We start from the raw sequence: 17,213 nt of genomic DNA, 5'->3' as shown, positions 1-17,213 counted from the left end.
CCTCCCCTTTTGTGTGTGTATGTGGGAGAGAGATGTTTAGAACCATTTTCTTGATAGGTTAAAACATCAGAGTTAATGGTTCTGTGTTTGAGAGGAACAGTGGAAATACCACTGGTTTTTTTTAGGAAACCTGTTGTCCTGAGTGGAAACCTAGGGATCACATCTTGGAGGAAAACTCCATCTGCTGATGGGTCCTCTTGTGCTTGATGAGTCCTCTTGAATCACAAGAATGCGAGAATGGGAGGTGGAAGATTCAAGAAAGTCACTGAAGGGTGAAAGAAGCCAGGACAGCTCAGAGTCTGCATGCCTGGCAATGTGCTGTGGCCTTGGTATGGGTAAAGCAAGGAATCTTTTGTTTGCGGGCACAAACGTAGCCTTTAGTGAATTCCAGAGCCCAAGAGCAACAAATAAACTGTTGTGGTGAGAGAACAAACCAGTTAGAGAGACGTGAAGTGGTGCTCAGAAGAAAGAAACACACTGGGATCAAGKATAAACTGGAGGCTCTGATGTCTGGAGGTGTCAGGGGCATAAAAGGTTCCTTGKCATGGGAAAGAAAGATGTGTCTTCATGTTGATGTTACATTTACTGTGATTTCATATCAAGTTAAAATTTTTTTATGTTTTGTGTGTCCCTTTTTTTTTTAATTGCTAGTGTTCCAGTTTGGACCTATTTTGACAGGCATATCATCTGCATGACTAAAGCCATTCTAAAAATGAAAAAAGAAATGCTGCCTTACATCATTCATATTCAAACAAACCCAACCAGACCAATCCCAAACCCAGATCACSCGTGTGAAGTGGCACTGCAAAGCCAGTGACATCCTGTGTGTGCTGTGCAGAGGGTGAGAGTTAGATTCAAGATACATCTCGGGTATTTTAGAATTACTATTTATATCCATAAAATTTGACTAACAAATACTAGTAATCTCAGAGCATTGGTTGTGTGCTATGAAAAGATTGGAATCATTAGATAACAGCCATTTAATGAAGCTCATAGAAAATTTTATTCTATTTGTAAGTCAGACATGAGATAATATGAAACTGTACTGATGCAGAAGATTATTATTCTTTTGAAAGGGGTTTCAGATGACTTCACCAGGGAATTTCTGGGCATGCTCCTCTGTGTATCYGTAATAAAGTAACAGCTCTGGTGCAGTGTAAATAAGGATAGTATGCTTCTTTATATAAAGTATTTGTTTATATAATCAGAAATCTGAACTTTATGCACACTTTGATGTTTTACAGAGATCTCATTTTCAAAAGTAACTCCAGAAGGAAGGTCATGGTGTTTTTGCAGCATTAATATTTATAGTTGCACTTTGTGTCAGAGAAATAGTCCTAAAAGAGAATAGACAATAACAAGATATGACAATATTTTTTTCCTTGTGTAGAGTAGGTGAAGTGCATCTAAGGTATTTGGCATGATGAAATTTGTTCACAGTGTTGACCCAGACTAAAAGGAAGGTCCCACTCCCTCCCCCAGCCCATGGGCCTCTGTGTGGCTGTGCTATCTGCTCTSTTTGCAGTGTATCTTCTGCAAGGACTGAGGTGGCACTGGTCAAATGTCAGGATAGGATTAAGCTGTCAGATCCCAAACCTTTTGCTTATGGCCTTCTGGCCTCTCTAGGACTGTGGCTCCTTTCTGCTCACTTTTGCTGATCTGGATGATGCTGTGGGCTGTTCCCAGGCAGCACAGGGTGTTACTGATGGAGATATGAGTGGAAGGGAAGGCAGCCAGCAGGACTGGTCTGGCAAAGCTGGGATACAGCCCTGCATCGTGGGGATCATTACCTGCTCTGCAGACATGGAACTGTTTCCTTTGTGTTACCATCAGTCCATGAACTCTTCTCACCCATTTRGGAATAGATGAATATTAAACTCATAACTTAGCGGTGATGCTACGGCTTTCTAAATTTTTCAGAATATTTTTTCATGAAAAGTATTTAAGCTAGGTAAAAAAAAGTACTTTGGGACATGTTGTTCCATTTATTTTTTAGGACTATTCTCCATAGAAATCACTGGAGAGTTCTTAAAACAGATGGCATGATGTGGGCCATTGTAATGCAATTTTCTTTGGAAAATGCTGTGTCTCAGGGCAAATTTACCACAAATGGAGCAATCGTGATGTCCCATAAAAGAGAAGACATGTGTTTTTGCAACATTTGATAGATCTGAAAAGTATGCATAACTCTGCCAAGCAAGCAAGTCTGCTATTTTCAGTAAAGTATTTTGGGGCTTTTGGAGTATTTTGAAAATGCTAGTACCCTAACTGCCTATTCAGGAAAACCTAGTACAACTGAAATTTTAAACATCAATAAATACAGTATTATGTGAAATTCTGACTACCGAGAAGACATGTTAGCTCTTTCTCCCCTTGAATTTTTTGCAGAAAAAGAACATATATTTTTGTTAATAATGTTTATGAGAACATTTTGTTTAATATGTATAGAATTTAAGGTTATAAATCAAAGAAATACTGCATAGGTACCGAAACAGAAATAATACCGTGTATTCTTTCTGGTTCACAAATAATCAGGGGAAGTATTTATCTCCTCTATTATCTGTACTTATTTTGATTTACTAATTAATTAAGCAACACTATTGTAGGAAATGTGCTTTTATTTGTGATATTTGTTATTAAAAGGGCTAGATAAATTTTTGGAATAATTAAAAGAGGGATGAAACATGCAAAATAACATGAAATGTTACTTATTTCCATCAGAATATTTTTATGTACCTATATAGAAATATGCATGTTCATAATTTCAGCTATGTCATAGTTAGGTTTCTGAAATACTAACAAAGAATAGCAGTWATGTTTTGTAAACTTATCTTGAATAAAAATGAAAATAGAAAACATAAACATATGGTGCACATATATTTACAACAGTATATTTTACAATGAATTTTTTAGTTATGCTAAATCTATGTTTTTAGTTCTTCTAAGATGCCAAAAGAAATAACTTGCTTATTTTAGTTGTGCCAATTTAAGAAATGTAAGCTAAATCAAGTGATGCAGCTTGTGCCTGGGAACCTTGAGAACTRGAAACCGCTAGCAAACATTAGACAKCTATAATAATCTCTTTAATAATCTTTTCTTTTGTGTATCTGAGAGGGCCAGAATCTGAAAAAAAAAGCTAAATGGACTTAGTTCTCCCTCACTTCTGAAAGCAGAGGATTTGGCATTTTGTAGTTTTTTATTCCAAGTAGCAACAGCTTTTCATAATTTCTCTTAACTCTTCTACAGGTACATGCATTTTATTCCCTCACAGGAAAAGACAACACAGCAGTTGAGATTCAAGAGAAGGTGATCTCTATTTGGTTTTGGCATATTGTTCAGAATCTCCATCTTCCTTTATTTGAGGGTGTTTTTACTGTAATAAACAAGTGGACACATTAGGAATGTTTCTGCTCAGGCCCTGGGCACATCCTCCCAGCAGCGTTTACGACAGAGCTTGGCTTGTGCTGGCCCAACTCTGTGGAAAAGGAATGGAGCTGCTRGAATTCAGTGGGAGCCATGACATTTTCTAACCAGGTCCCCAGCATGGGTTTCCATGACTGAAGAAATTTATACACAGTATAAACCTCTAAAAGAGTCCCAGATTTCTGGAATGGTGTTATTATTGTGTATATGTAGTTAAATCTGTAAGTGATAAGGTTTCATCAGCAGTATCTACTTCCTTTGAACTACTTCACTTTTTAATTAATGGTGTATTAACTGAAGCTTGCTGTACATGAGAGACAGGGAATTTTAATTAAAATTATGTGCCTTGGTTAACTAGATATCAGTGATAATTTTTATGATCTACAGCTTCATTGTAAGTAGTTAAATATATTGTTTTAGGCATTTAGACTTAAATTTACCAAGTCCAACTTGATATGATAAACTGAAATAAAGCTGTTAAGAAGTACAACTGTTTTATTGGCTTGCAAAAATTAGCACAGTTTATGTGTTTAAATATATTCAATTACAAGTCTCACTTAGKTTTCTGACTTCCACACATGATTCCTGTGTGATAGCGAGCAAGTTATTTAAGAACAAATGTTTCAGTGTGTCTGGTGACTTTGAAATGAAATAATTAATGCCAGCTGAGATCTAGTCACTTTTTAAAATTCACCACWAGGTCTATATTAATTTTTAGGAATTTCAGTTTTTCACTTCCTTTCTGTAAAATATTTCTTTTTTTTCATATATTCTAGTCCTTAAAGAAAGTCCTTAAAAGAAAACTGGTCTGAATTGTCMTGTCTGTGATACAGTCACGGAATTGTACAGTGGTTTGGGTTGGAAAGGACCTTACAGGCCATGTGGTTTCAAACCCCCACCCCTCACACCAATGGCCCCACACCTTCCACTAGACCAAGTTGCTCAAAGCCTCATCCAWYCTGACCTTGAATGTTTCTGKGGRTGCAGYATCCATCACGTTTCTGGGCAACCTGTTTCAGTGCTTCACCATTTATAAGGAATTTCCTCCTAATATTTAATCTAAACCCACCCTCTGTTAAGGTTCCCCTTGCCCAATCACTATTTGTGTTTTTAAAAAGTCATCTTCTCTGGTTACTGGAAGGCTGCTGCATGGTCTCCCTGGAGCCTTCTCCAGCCAGCAACACCAACTTTCTCTGTCTTCATAGGAGGGGTTCTCGGCCCTCTGATCATCTTTGTGTCCCTTCTCTGGACTCTCTCCTGTGGRTCCATGTCCATGKTTGGGGCCTCAGAGCAGGRTGCAGTGTTCCAGGTGGGGTCTGACCAGAGCAGAGRGGCACAATCCCCTCCCTTGCCCTGCTGCCCACGCTGCTTTGGGTGCAGCCCAGGATACAGYWGGCTTTCTGGGTTGCAGGCAGACATTTTGGGTCATGTCATGCTTCTTGTCCATGAAAACCCCAATGTCCCCTTTATCCCCAGGGTGACTCCCAATCCATTCCCCACCCAGCCTGTATTTGTGCTTSGAGCTGCSCTGACCTAAGTGTGGGACCTTGYACTTGGTCTTGTTGAACTTGGTGAGGTTTGCACAGACTCACCTCATAAGCCTGCCAAACTGCCTCTGGATGGCATTCCTACCCTCCAGTATGTAAATCTTATTTCTGCTTTTATTATACAAGAACATAATTATGTTGTTATYATCACTTCACATTTTTCATCTGTTCCATTGGTCTAGCCAGCTTGTAAAGAATGATCAGAAAAGTGAAGTGTATTTAGGCGCTGGGTGTCAGAGGGCAGACACTGTGGTTTGGGTCAGAAAAGCAGCAGTCCCCAGGCTGCATAAACCCAGTTGCCCAGCTCATTTTAGCTCTGGGATTTCTGCTGTGCCGTATAAACAGCTAAGTGTGAACCATAATAAMTCAAATTCTGAATCTCAGATTTTTGTGGATGTACATCACCTGAGAGTGGATCACCTTTCTGTGTGGTGATTTTTGTTAGTTTGCTTTTTCTTCTTCTGGCTGATAGTAATTTTTGTTTTGGTAAAACACCCCATGTTACCTGGTATGCCTTGAATGAGAAAACAGAGGGGCTATCTGTCTTGTTTTACTGCAAATATAAGCTAGACAACTTAATTATGGAAGTTACTGGGGTACAGCAGAATCAATTCTGTGAGTATCCACTGGAACATATAAACAAGTTAATTTTATGTTTTTGAGGATGGAGAGTTTATGAGATTTTAGCTGATCTTTGGTGAAGATTCTCAGAAGATAAAACTTCTGTTTTGTGGGGAAGTATAACTTTATCATTTAAAATACAACCTTTGGAAAAAGAACTTCTTATGGAATGGTTATAAATAACAAATTTAAGTAGAATAATTTTTCTCTTTTTTTTTTTAATGAGATGAGCTATACCAAAATGGGATGACATTGGTAAACTGAGTGACTTAGAGATTCCATAGCTGTGATATTCTTGTAATACAAGCAGGATACAAGTAGAGCAAACTCTTTTAGGCTGATTTCATATGTAGAAAGATTCAGTTGTGCATGTTTTAATATAGGGCATGTGAAAGGAATGATCACTTAGTAAAGTTAAACAGTTATTCTTTACTGTGAGGGTGGTGAGGCACTGGCACTGGTGAGGCTCAGGAGGTTGCCCAGAAATGTTGTAGATGCCCCATCCCTGTGAGTGCTCAAGGCAGGTTGGATGAGGCTCTGTGAAACCTGATCTAGTGAAAGGTGYCCCTGCCCATTCCAGGGGGTTGGAACTAGATGATCTTTAAGGCCCCKTCCAACCCAAGCCATTCTATGATTCCATGGTTCTATGATTTCTATYAACATGACTGTTTTTAAAATTCACACATTCTCCAGTTGATGAAAGCGAGTTTTACATGCGTGGCTCTTGGGAAGAGTGTTATACAAGTATATCCCCTGCCTGTCGGTAAGAGCAGACCACACAAGGGACTTTGAAAAATACAGTAATAGCAAGAAAAGGCTGATCTACACTGTTAAAAATGTTCCAATATGAAGATTATTTAGTAATTGTTTGGCTCTTGACTATAGTTTGTGGATAGGATTAAAACTCCCTTGGGCAAAGTCCTGTAAGTCCCCAGGGGAATTGCAGAGGATGAGAAAACACAAGCATCAACATTCAGCAAAGTTAGGGGAAATCGTTTCAAATTTCAATCTGAAGTGTTACTCAGCAGGTTCAAGTTTTTTTTTAGCTAACTGCACTTTTAAGGCAAGATGCTCACTGGAGTACTATAACATTTCTCATGTGTTTATCCTGTGCCTCTTTTCAGGTAATTTTGCGCATGGTTTCTTACTGTACCTAAGCAGGTTGTTCCCAAGTTTATTGGTAGAATGGGCAAAAGGAACTGGAATGTGGCAAAATTGGACATTTGTCTTCACAGACTGTTACCCCCAGGATGTCAGGAGGGGCAAAGTCCTGGCAGTGTCCCCCCAGCATATATTCAGCASTCTACAGACAAAACAAGCACAACAAAATCCTGAAAAATACAGGGATGTGTGTATACATTCCAGGCCTCCAATAGGATACCAGATACCCTTTTCTCCCCAACTAYATAATAGTGCAGCGTAAGTTAAAATTGATCTTAACCTTCAGTTAGCTTGCAGTGTGYTTCATCAGTTCTCAGACTTGAGCAAAGGCTTCATGTATTCATTATTTTTCAAAGCTTCATATATTAGGAAATACCCTTCTTCTTTCTGCCAGTCCCACTCTTCTCCTGCCTGTAGAAAATCATACACACAGTAGCAATAATTTCTGTGTCAAGGGCTACTGCATAAAAGCATAAGCTAAATCTGAGGAGAATTAATKGCAACATTTAAAGAGAGAAAATAATTAGGTAGGATTCCAGAGAAAAACATGMTAGAAAAAGATAACAGAAATGCAGAGCCCCTCTCAAGAGAAAAAATAAATGTAAAATGCAAGCATAATGTAAGCTAGCTCAGACAGAGGATTCCCAAGGGAAAGAGGAGACARGATCAACTTTTTCTTCTTCCCTTTAAGATGGGAAAAACACTGGGAAACTCAAACTAACAAAAGTATACTTTCATGCTGAAAACTAAACACCATGGAAAAAGAACATAAAATTAAGTTGCATAAAACTGTAATTATGTACCCCTTTCAATTAAAAGTGCAGTTAAGTACCAATTTTTAGTTGTTAAAAATTCCATGGGAATATTGGTACTTCTTAGCTACAAAGCTTTYTGMAGTGAGTAATATACTMAAGTCAGTAGRTGGAGGRCATAAATTTCACTGTCTTCTCATAMTCCTCTGAAAAAAAATCAGCACAGTTAACYGTGAGGTTGTAGGGTTTTCCCATCTGAAAGATGGGGCAATGTCTTAATGACTTTGAGTCTGTAAGTCTGTATGGGTGGGATGGACAGACAGAAAAACAAATGAAGGGCCCTCAGTCAGAAAAATGCACTTCCATCCTGACCTGATCTTTAGAGTGTAGTTCTGCAAATGCCAATTCTGTCTCTTTTTACTCAGTGGCAGTATATGAACTGTAGGAAAATTATTAAGTATATAGAAGATACGAGACTCAAGGTGTGTTTATGCTGTAGAAGGTTGTGAGGCCAAGCCACCTTTAAATAATGGTTTTTGGTGTTGAGAGCTGTGGATCTGTGACAGCCTGGACTTCTGCATCGCTTGGACATGTGCACAGGAGGTCAGGCTCAGGTGCAGAGCCTGCTCTGATGCTGGTGGTGCTGAGCCAGCTTGGCTCTTCCCTTCTGGCCTTGCTTCAGTAAAACTGCCTCACTCGTGCTCACCTTGTGCATCCCTGTCTCTGGTGTCAGTATGGACAGCGAATTCCAGGAGCACACAAATGGCAGTGCTCACTGAGCCTTCACAAACCCTGAAGTCACTGTCTTCTTGGAGCTGTATTTGAACCGGTCAGGAATTGTCTGGGTAAATAGGRAATTGTACTTTGAGATGCTGCTGCCACCACATAGCTTACATAAAATGAACAGGCTATGCATTTCTGTAGACAAGGGGCCACCTGACTTTGATAACCCATTTGGTATCTCACTATCACTGAACTCTTTTACAGTAAAGCTCTTGAAAGAATATGAAACCATTTGTAGCTGTCTAGAAGGCTCCACACTATCCCAGTGGGCAGTGATATAATGTTAGCTATTCATATCCCAGGACTGCAATAATCTAATCAACTTCTCCATATAGATCTCTCCCTGGGGGGGCAGGGGAGAGGAAAGATTCCACCAAAAAGAAAATGATCTAGCATGAACTTCTGTGAAATCCTTTAACCTGCCTGCTAACCTGATCTTTATTCTCTGTACAGATTTCCTATTGATTAAGTCAGGTTCATGTTTTCAGAAGTTATTTTTGAGGAACTCCAGTGTTTCCAGTTTATTTTAAAAGTGCATAAAGCRTCTGAATGAGGACAGCAGTTAACAAATCTTTTCCTTGAGCGCTGTGGAACATTTTTGTCACAAGACTGAAGAGAACATCTCTTCAAAGGCTTATTTCTAAGCGTGAAGTAGGAATTTCTGCCCCAGGAAATKAAGGATCATCAGAGTTCTTCCCCAGTTGTAAATTACACTTTTCAGCTTTGCTTTCCTGTAATGTAATCATCCCTAGAGCACCTAAATATGGAGAGATTAATTAAATCCAACAATTAAACAAAGAAAATCCCTGTAGCTTACTGCCAACAAAAGTTAATTGTTAGGCAGAATATAGAGGTTGCCCCATATGAAAGAAATGAAAGAAAAGAGGAAGAACATGTGGGAGATAATAGTCAAAGAGCTTAACCTCTGTTGATATGGGCTCAAATAGTTGTGGTGCAGGTTGTGCAGAGGTCTGTGTAGAGCTCGTGTCAAGGGATGCACTTCTGGAGTTGGCTTTCCTRAGAAGATGGCAGATGCATACTTTGGAAGGCAGAAGTTGTCCTTAGGATGTTTACCTCATGATACTTAAGATTTTGGAAGACTTTCAGTGATTATATAGAAATAGTAGTGCGTGATGTGGAATTATTATTTGAGAGATTGATTAATCTTGTCATCAGAGTGATTTATCTAGTGGACAGCCTAATGTGCTGTGTTACAGAGAACACACTATAGATTACATAGATACACCTATAAAATCCAGTGCTTTCTGTCCCAAATTGCTTTTCTCTATTTATTAAAGAATATCTGTGATTRTATCTGAATATATTTGGTTATTCAGCCTTCTTTTAATGCTTTTAATATTTAGATTGTATATTTATTTTACTTCACAAATTTCAGAATACTACCAGCTGTCTAGAAATCTTTTTATCTGAACAGTTTATTTTTCACTTTTTGTTGGGGTCGGGATTTTTTTTCTCTTTTTTTTTTTTCTTTTTTAACCCTCCTAGTTTCAATATGTTTATAATCAGTCATTTATACAATCAAAATATTATTCAATGTGATCACTTACTCATAAAAAAAAAGGTTTCAAATTTTAGTGGCCCTATGGAAAAATTTCCTTGTCTAGTCATTGATGTAAAATAGTAAGAAAGATGAACAACTCCTCAACTTTTCAAATTTTTACTTTTTAAATCTATTTTCCTAATATTATTACTGAGAAATTTTTAACATTGGGAAAAGTTCCGTGATTCACCTTTGGAGGAGATTTGTGAATTATGTACTACTTCTCTTATAAGCATAAATTAAATTTCAGTAGTGTTTCTTTTTGATTTTTTTAGTTTGTTCAGTTGTATTATTTAAAGCAAGAAAAAGCCTTTATATACTTTTGGTGAATCAGCAGAAAATGTTGTAGTATTTGCTTGTCCCAGATTCTCCTCAGGTTTCTTTTATTTCAAAATTGCTTTTAGTGAACAAAACACTGAGAAATTTGAATATAGTTATTCTGATTTGGTGGATAATTAATGAAGCAACCTGGAAATAGCAAGCCTAGGAGCTGTAAGTTTTAAGATCAATCAGAAGTTGCTTCTAAAGTATTCACATGATGAAGTTAAGGTACATGAAGGGTGTCCTGATTTTGGCAATGATAGGGTTAGTTTTAAACTTAGTAGCTGGTGCAGAGCTGTGTTTGAGATTTACTATGAGAATTATGCTGATAACACASTGTTTAGTTGTTGCTAAGTAGTGCTTACCCTAAGTCAAGGACTTTTYAGTTTCCCATGSTCTGCCAGTGAGGAGCTGCACAAGAAGCAGGGAGGGAGCATAGCCAGGGCAGCTGGCCAGAGGGATATTCCACACGTGGAATGTCATGCTCAGGGTATAAACTGGGAGAAATTGGCTGATTGCTGCTAAGGAGAGGCTGCTTGTTTCTCATTTGAGCAATTGTGCATCACTTGTTTCTCTGGGGTTTTATTCCATTCTCTCCTTTGGGTATCTGCCTTTTCATTAACATTATTATTCTTAACAACTTTGCTTCAATTATCAAACTGCTCTAAAATCAATCCTATACTCAGTGATGTTGCTTTTTGGCATTCTGATCAGTTTTTATCAGTGCTCAGTTTTTGTTAATAATGTTTTTCACTGTCACAAGTTGTAGTATTGGTGAAATATTTTCACAAAGATTCAGGTATTCTACTTAACATGCCACAACAGGGTTTKTGTTGCATGCCTCCCTAGTGTTTACTGATATATTCCATATAAATAATTCAAGAAACTGAATTTGAATAATTGCTTCTCTGAGGAATACAGTCCATATCTTTGTATTAAAATTTAAATGGATGTTTTTACATGTCCCAGACTAGTACACCTGGGAATAAAGTAGTCAGTAAAACAAGTGTGCTTTTGAATTGTGCTGGTCACTTCTTTAAAGGGAGGGATTTTCAGCTTGATAAGGWAACTATCACTGATTTCAGTGTATCAATGTTTACAGTTCAGATTTCAGAACTGTGTTAATTTACATCAGTAAGCATGCTTTACTAAATTGAAAAAAAAAAGGTTTACTACTAATAAGACTTTATACTAAATACAGTGCAAAACAAGGGATGTTGTTATGTGAAATGTGCAATTTATGTAGGAGAAAGMTGTTGTGTTTTGTTATGGGGCTTCACTTTTTTCATTCATGCCGTTAATCCAGCAGCAGTTATAAGTAATTACGTTACTTCTGTATTTGGAAGTGAAGAAACCAGAATGGTGATTAGCAGATATTTTGATTGCATTTCTTGCCCATCAAACTCTTCATACTAAACCTTCAACTATGCAAATTTGGAGTATTTCTGGCATTAGAGACATTGTTCTCTACAAAGTGTAAAATCAGTTYCAGGAACACCTACACATGTCTTGTATATCTGAACATAATGCCTGCATTTCTAGGCAAGAAATTAATAATTGTTAGCATGTTGTTTTTTTTTTTTTTTATGGAGAACAGAGAAAAGTTTCAGGCACACATGTGCTATCTGTGTATAAATTCTCCTTTGGGAAATCCATGATGTCACGCACACTAAAAAATTACAGTATCTAACTAACCATGGTGAAAGAGTAGGACTGTGCTGAAGGAAATACCAAGTACATTCTGTACAGGAAAGTTCTTGAAAGGCATAATTGCTGCTGCCTCCATAGCAATTAAGGTATTAAATGTTTTGTGTTATTTATTCTTACTATTCAGGTTAAAATCATTAATCAGTCCTGTTGTGGAAAATTGTAGTTTCCGTGGATGGAAACTTGCTCTAGCTCTACCCCCTCTGCCCCCTTTATGGAGTAGAAGTCAATTAAAGAAATTGTGTGTGAGATGTAYATTATGCAAGAGCTGGTAAAAAGCAAAAGAAGGCTGAGCAAGTCCAAAAGCCAATTTCTAGGCTGTTCTAGAAACTGTTTCTAGGTTTTCCTGTTTCGGTAAACAGAAATAAGTCCCTTAAGTCCCATTAAGATGTATGTCATGCTTTCAGACACAGCAAGATGTTGGACCTCAAAAGAAGCTCCCCTGCCTTTCAGGGAGTTGTGTTGGGCTGATTGAGAAACTGGACGTGTCTCCATGGGCTGAAGTTCAAAGCTGAAATCAATGTTGTTGATCAGTTTTGTAGGACTGATGTAACTTAATTTATTTTTTTCTCCTAATACTCTCTGAAAACTCTTTCCTTGCAGAGGGGACTCTATGAAGTAGAATGAGATTGAGTCATGAGGTTGGCATAGAGGGAGTTTGCCTCTATCTTTGTTGTTTTTTTTTCTTCTCCACCAAATATTCCTTTCTCTTCTCTCAGTCTGGCTTCTGTAGAGCAGCTGAGGATTTCGATGGCGTGGGGAATTCCTGGAAATCTATGTTTGTCAGCAGTGTTGGCTGAATGCTAAGTAATTTGATTTGTATAGTTTTTAACAAAGCTTTTGCTTCCTAGTTTGGCTATGTGGCCTGGTAGGAATCCTGACAGAAYACTTAATAAACTCTCAAATCCAGAAAGGAAAGCATGTAAGAGGGAGACTGGAATTCTAAGACTTGTTATAGTCAGTGGCTATAGTCAGAAGAGGAGGAAGATTTTTTTTTTTCTAATTCTTTTTCTGTGATTAAATGAATGGTTTATTAATGCAGTGTTTCTAGTTCATCTTATTTTTAAGGCCTGCTTAGTGTTGGGTTGAGAGGGCTGTGAATCTTTCCTGAGTGTGTATTAACAAAATGCATGCACCAATCTGAGTTGCCCAGAATAGATCAAATTCTTAGAGGATTGCTGGAAAGTTCCCCACCTGACATTGTATGTATTTTAACTGTATGCTGTATTTAATTCTTCAAAGTAATTTATCTCTGCATGAACAGGTCAAATCACGGTGTGTGATCTTTTTAGGGCTGCTGATCTTTATTTTGCCTACCAGCAAGCACATTTGATTAATGTTGTATTTCAAGATTCATTTTTTTCTGTGTGATAGTACGATGGTTGTTACAACTTTCGTCTTCATATATTTTTGTGTAGTTTCTCACTGCATGGCCTTTCTGGAGTACTTAAAGAGCATTCAAATTAAGTGTAAARAAATTATGTTAAACACTTCTGAAAAGGATACTCTAAATTACCTAATTCTTCTTCTGCACAAATTAGGATATTTACACAGTATATAGATGATCTCCCAGTGTATACCTTAAGAAGTGGTACATATCCTGTAACACAAATGGCTTTTGTCCTCAGTATCTGTATAGTGTACTTGCTTTTTTATAGCAACAATATTATCTACATAAAATGGGAAAATGTCACTASAAAAGGTTTAACTGTGAAAAACTAAGTGATGGAGGGATCTTTCCTTATTTAGGACTYGCTGCATCAGAACTTAATAGGATATTGAGAAAAAGCAAGTACCTCTAAGGTTCCTTTTGGTGCTATCTTCCCCATTATGTGTCTGTGTATTTCTGTATCACATATACTGAGGTGGAATCAGGACCTGGCTGCAGTCCAAAGACCAGCCAGCCCCTCTCAGAGGGCTGCCTCCCTCCCCTTTCCKGTTACCAGATTACATTTGGCAAATTACATCCACTGTGTCCCCCACAGCTTTGCTTTCAAAGGACAGAACTTGCATTTGGACTGTTTTACAAAATTAAAATGTAATGTTAAATTCTGTGGTATATTCAGTGATACCTGCTGTCTCACACACCAGTTTTTTCCCTGCAGGGCTGGGTGTCTGATAAAGGGGAAAGGTTATCAGARTTGGCCATTTAGATCTGTTTCCCTTGCTGATGTGCTGTGTATGCAGCAAACTTATAGACAGTGGTTGGCTAAAGGTGTTGAATGAGAAAAGGTTGGTCAGATCAGAGTGCACAGCAGTCATTACCTTKCTAGCTGTAGTAATTCTAATGGTGAGCTGCTTATCACAAATTTTCATATTAAATAATCAAGATGATACCTAACTGTACACTATTCAGCAATGTTAGCTTTTGTAGGTAATGAAACGAATGTAGCTAAGGATATAAATAGTAAAACTGGATGAAATTGAGGTAGAAAGTGTTGGTTATGTTAAATCAATTATGCATATGCAATTAAAAAATCAGTAAAAGCTAATCCGTTGCCAAGAGTATAAGAAATACATACCTACTTGAAGATATAAAACTATCTTCAATACCACCTCATCAGCTGCCAGAAATGAAACATCTCTAATTTGCCTTGTTGACCACAGTTATTTTTGTTGTCTTGAATAAAAGGATTGACGTTCACAAGACAGAATGACAGCTTTTCTTACTGAATTGCATTTTTCGTTTTTGTAGTTACTGACCTTTTTCAGGCACTGATGTTGATTCACTGAGGTTTGAGGGCTGATGTGCCTTGTACTTGGCCATTATTATCCATATTAGTGTTACTTTTTTTTCATCCCAAGCTCCATGCTCCTGTTAGTTTTTGTTATTGTTTTTAGATAGACTTACTTGCTCATAGTGTAGTTCATGGATTCAAATCATTTGCCAGGAAGGGTGTGAGAGCAATGAAAAATCATGCTCTGGGACTAATGTGTGTTCCTGCATGAATTTATTTGTCCAGTAATGACACTTGTATATGCAAGATAGAAAAAAAAAAAAAAAAAAAAAAAAAAAAAAAAAAAAAAAAAAAGGTGGTGTCTGATTTGGCTAATGTGGGATGTTTTGATATTCTTCTCTTCCTAGCCATATTTTTTTTCCTTTCTCTCCCCTCATGACATCTTCTTCCTTTTTCTATTCCTCCTTAGCTGCCRACATCTTCCTCCTTAGCACTCATTCCATAACTGTGTTATTCTCTTCTGGTCTGAATTTTTTGTTTGCTCTTATTATAATTTGACCCTTGTAAATGATACATTGCTAGACATAGGAAGAGATTCCACTTCCAGTCTAAAATTAACTTTCTAGTCTAAAATGGTCTTCTAGGCAACCTCTGTAATCAATAAAAATAAATACCRCAGGAGGCAATTCATCACATTTTAAGATTATGTTGAAACTGGAAGGATTAATTGCTGCCTGGGCCACATGTCTGTGATGATTAAAGGGAGTGCCTGAGATGACAGTTTCAAATGAGGTACCTGGGTCTCAGATGGCTAAAATTARATGAAAAGTAGCCTACCTGTTGTTCCAGGAATGGTGTTGGTAATGCATTGCTTTCAGAGGGTCTTGTCCTACAGAGGTGGAAACTGTATAAAATTGGGATTAAAATGCACCCAGAGTTAGATTTTTTTTTCCTGAACTGATTGGTGATGGTACCAACAGTTATATTTGATTTTCACTAGTGACCAGTAACCTTGTGATGTTCTAGAAATCAAACCCCTCCTATTTTGTTAGAATAGTTAATATTTTTGTGTAGCTCTTATTTGAACTTCTCAGCAAACTGCAGAATCCATTTCATTTTTGACATGGAGATTTAGACGCTTCAGAGCATTTCTGACAAGGCCACACAGTACTGTGCAACAAYGTAATTGGGTACAAACCCAGTTACAGCAATCCAATTTTAAAATCATAAGGAACTGAGTTTACTGATAAGATAGTATCTGCTATTTCAGTGGTTGTTACTAAATCAGGAACATCTCCATACAGAGTGTYCAGATGGATTTGATCATGAACAGTTGATAATTTTTGATGAATGCTGCACATAAGCATTTGGAACTCTTAAAAAAAATGGAAATGCATAAAACAACTCTTTATGAACAAATACTGTATGAAAAGATTTTGAGCAAAACTGTATATGAGAAAGTATTTATCAGTTACAACTATTCCCGTAGGAAAACAGATATTTCTTCTGGTGTTTAATATTTGTTTTTTTTTTTTTTCTGGTATATTTTTTATTTATTCTTTTAATATTTGATCTTTTGACAGTGCTGTAACTCACCATTGAACCGACACATTTGGAAGAGTTCATTGCATCAAAAACTTCCTCCACATAGACTGATGCCATCTCAGCAGTCACCAAACACTGTGAACTAAAATTAAAAACCTTTATGGAGTTTATAACACCTGGGTCAAAAGGAATATTCTTCTGATAAATAAGGAGGACTCTTGCTGCCGGTATGACGAGCCAGGAGAAGTGGGTTAACCTTAGCCCTGGAGAGTTCTCTCAGCTTCAGAAATATGCYGAATGTAAGTAATTTTAAAAATACTTCATTTTATAGATAAATAAAAATTAAGAGTATTTTGAACGTAGAATATAATATTGTTGTAGAGTATAAMGCTACTGATACTGTTCACTGTCAAGTAAGAGGTTGAATTATGGTTTATGTTTATTTTTTTCARTCCAAAATATATGTTCTTTAGAAGGAAAGAACAAAAATCAGTTGGGCTCTGTAACACTTTTTCTGAAGTTTTTTTCCAGTATGATACCATGTAGACTGACTATGGGTTTGTTAGGTGACTGAGTATTTGGAGAATGTATTTTTAAGGCTTTGCCTTAATTTATATTAATTTGCCTCAATTTGCTGTAACAATTTGTAGACCACTACAGCAGGCTTCTAGTTAAAAAGAAGGCTTGCCTCAGTCATGGAGGAGGCATGGAGATCCCGGAAGAAACACATCTAGGTATCCAGTATGAAGATGTTTCTAGTATTTTAAGCAATGTGAAGGAGGAACTATCCTGTGAAAGGCCAAGAAAGAAAAATATCTCTAAGTTTCAGACTCAGTTCTTTAGTTATTGCTCAAGGAAAATTCCTTTCAGTTGCTTGAGACTTAAATGTGCTTAGRGAGCAGCTACTGAACATATAACACAGATTTTGGAGACAGTTCATGAAGTCTGATAAGATCTGAACTGAAAAAGTTCAGTAAAATTTAGGAATTTCTCCTGTATGATAAGTTATCCAAATTTAGATTTTTAAAAATGGAGAAAAACTCATATGATTTATGAATGTTACTGATTTATTACAAAAGGAAACTTTTGGTTATAAAGTCAAATGCAGACTGGT

At 37.1% G+C, this 17,213-nt stretch overlaps 1 protein-coding gene across 1 annotated transcript in view; it reads left to right on the top strand.

Moving 5' to 3' along the window:
• DGKB (diacylglycerol kinase beta) overlaps positions 1-17,213 on the top strand; it is a 327,720-nt gene that overhangs the window by 13,236 nt on the left and 297,271 nt on the right. The window contains exon 2 of the mRNA XM_057373108.1: positions 16,138-16,398. Within this exon, the coding sequence (XP_057229091.1) occupies positions 16,329-16,398 (70 nt within the window). The 5' untranslated portion in view covers positions 16,138-16,328. The remainder of the gene's footprint in view (positions 1-16,137; positions 16,399-17,213) is intronic.

This window comes from Malurus melanocephalus, unplaced genomic scaffold (genome assembly GCF_030028575.1).
Source record: "Malurus melanocephalus ecotype Western Australia unplaced genomic scaffold, MMel_1.1 scaffold_185, whole genome shotgun sequence".
NCBI classification, from domain to species: domain Eukaryota; kingdom Metazoa; phylum Chordata; class Aves; order Passeriformes; family Maluridae; genus Malurus; species Malurus melanocephalus.
Note: the sequence above shows the minus strand (reverse complement) of the source record. Positions and strands in the feature narration are given on the sequence as shown.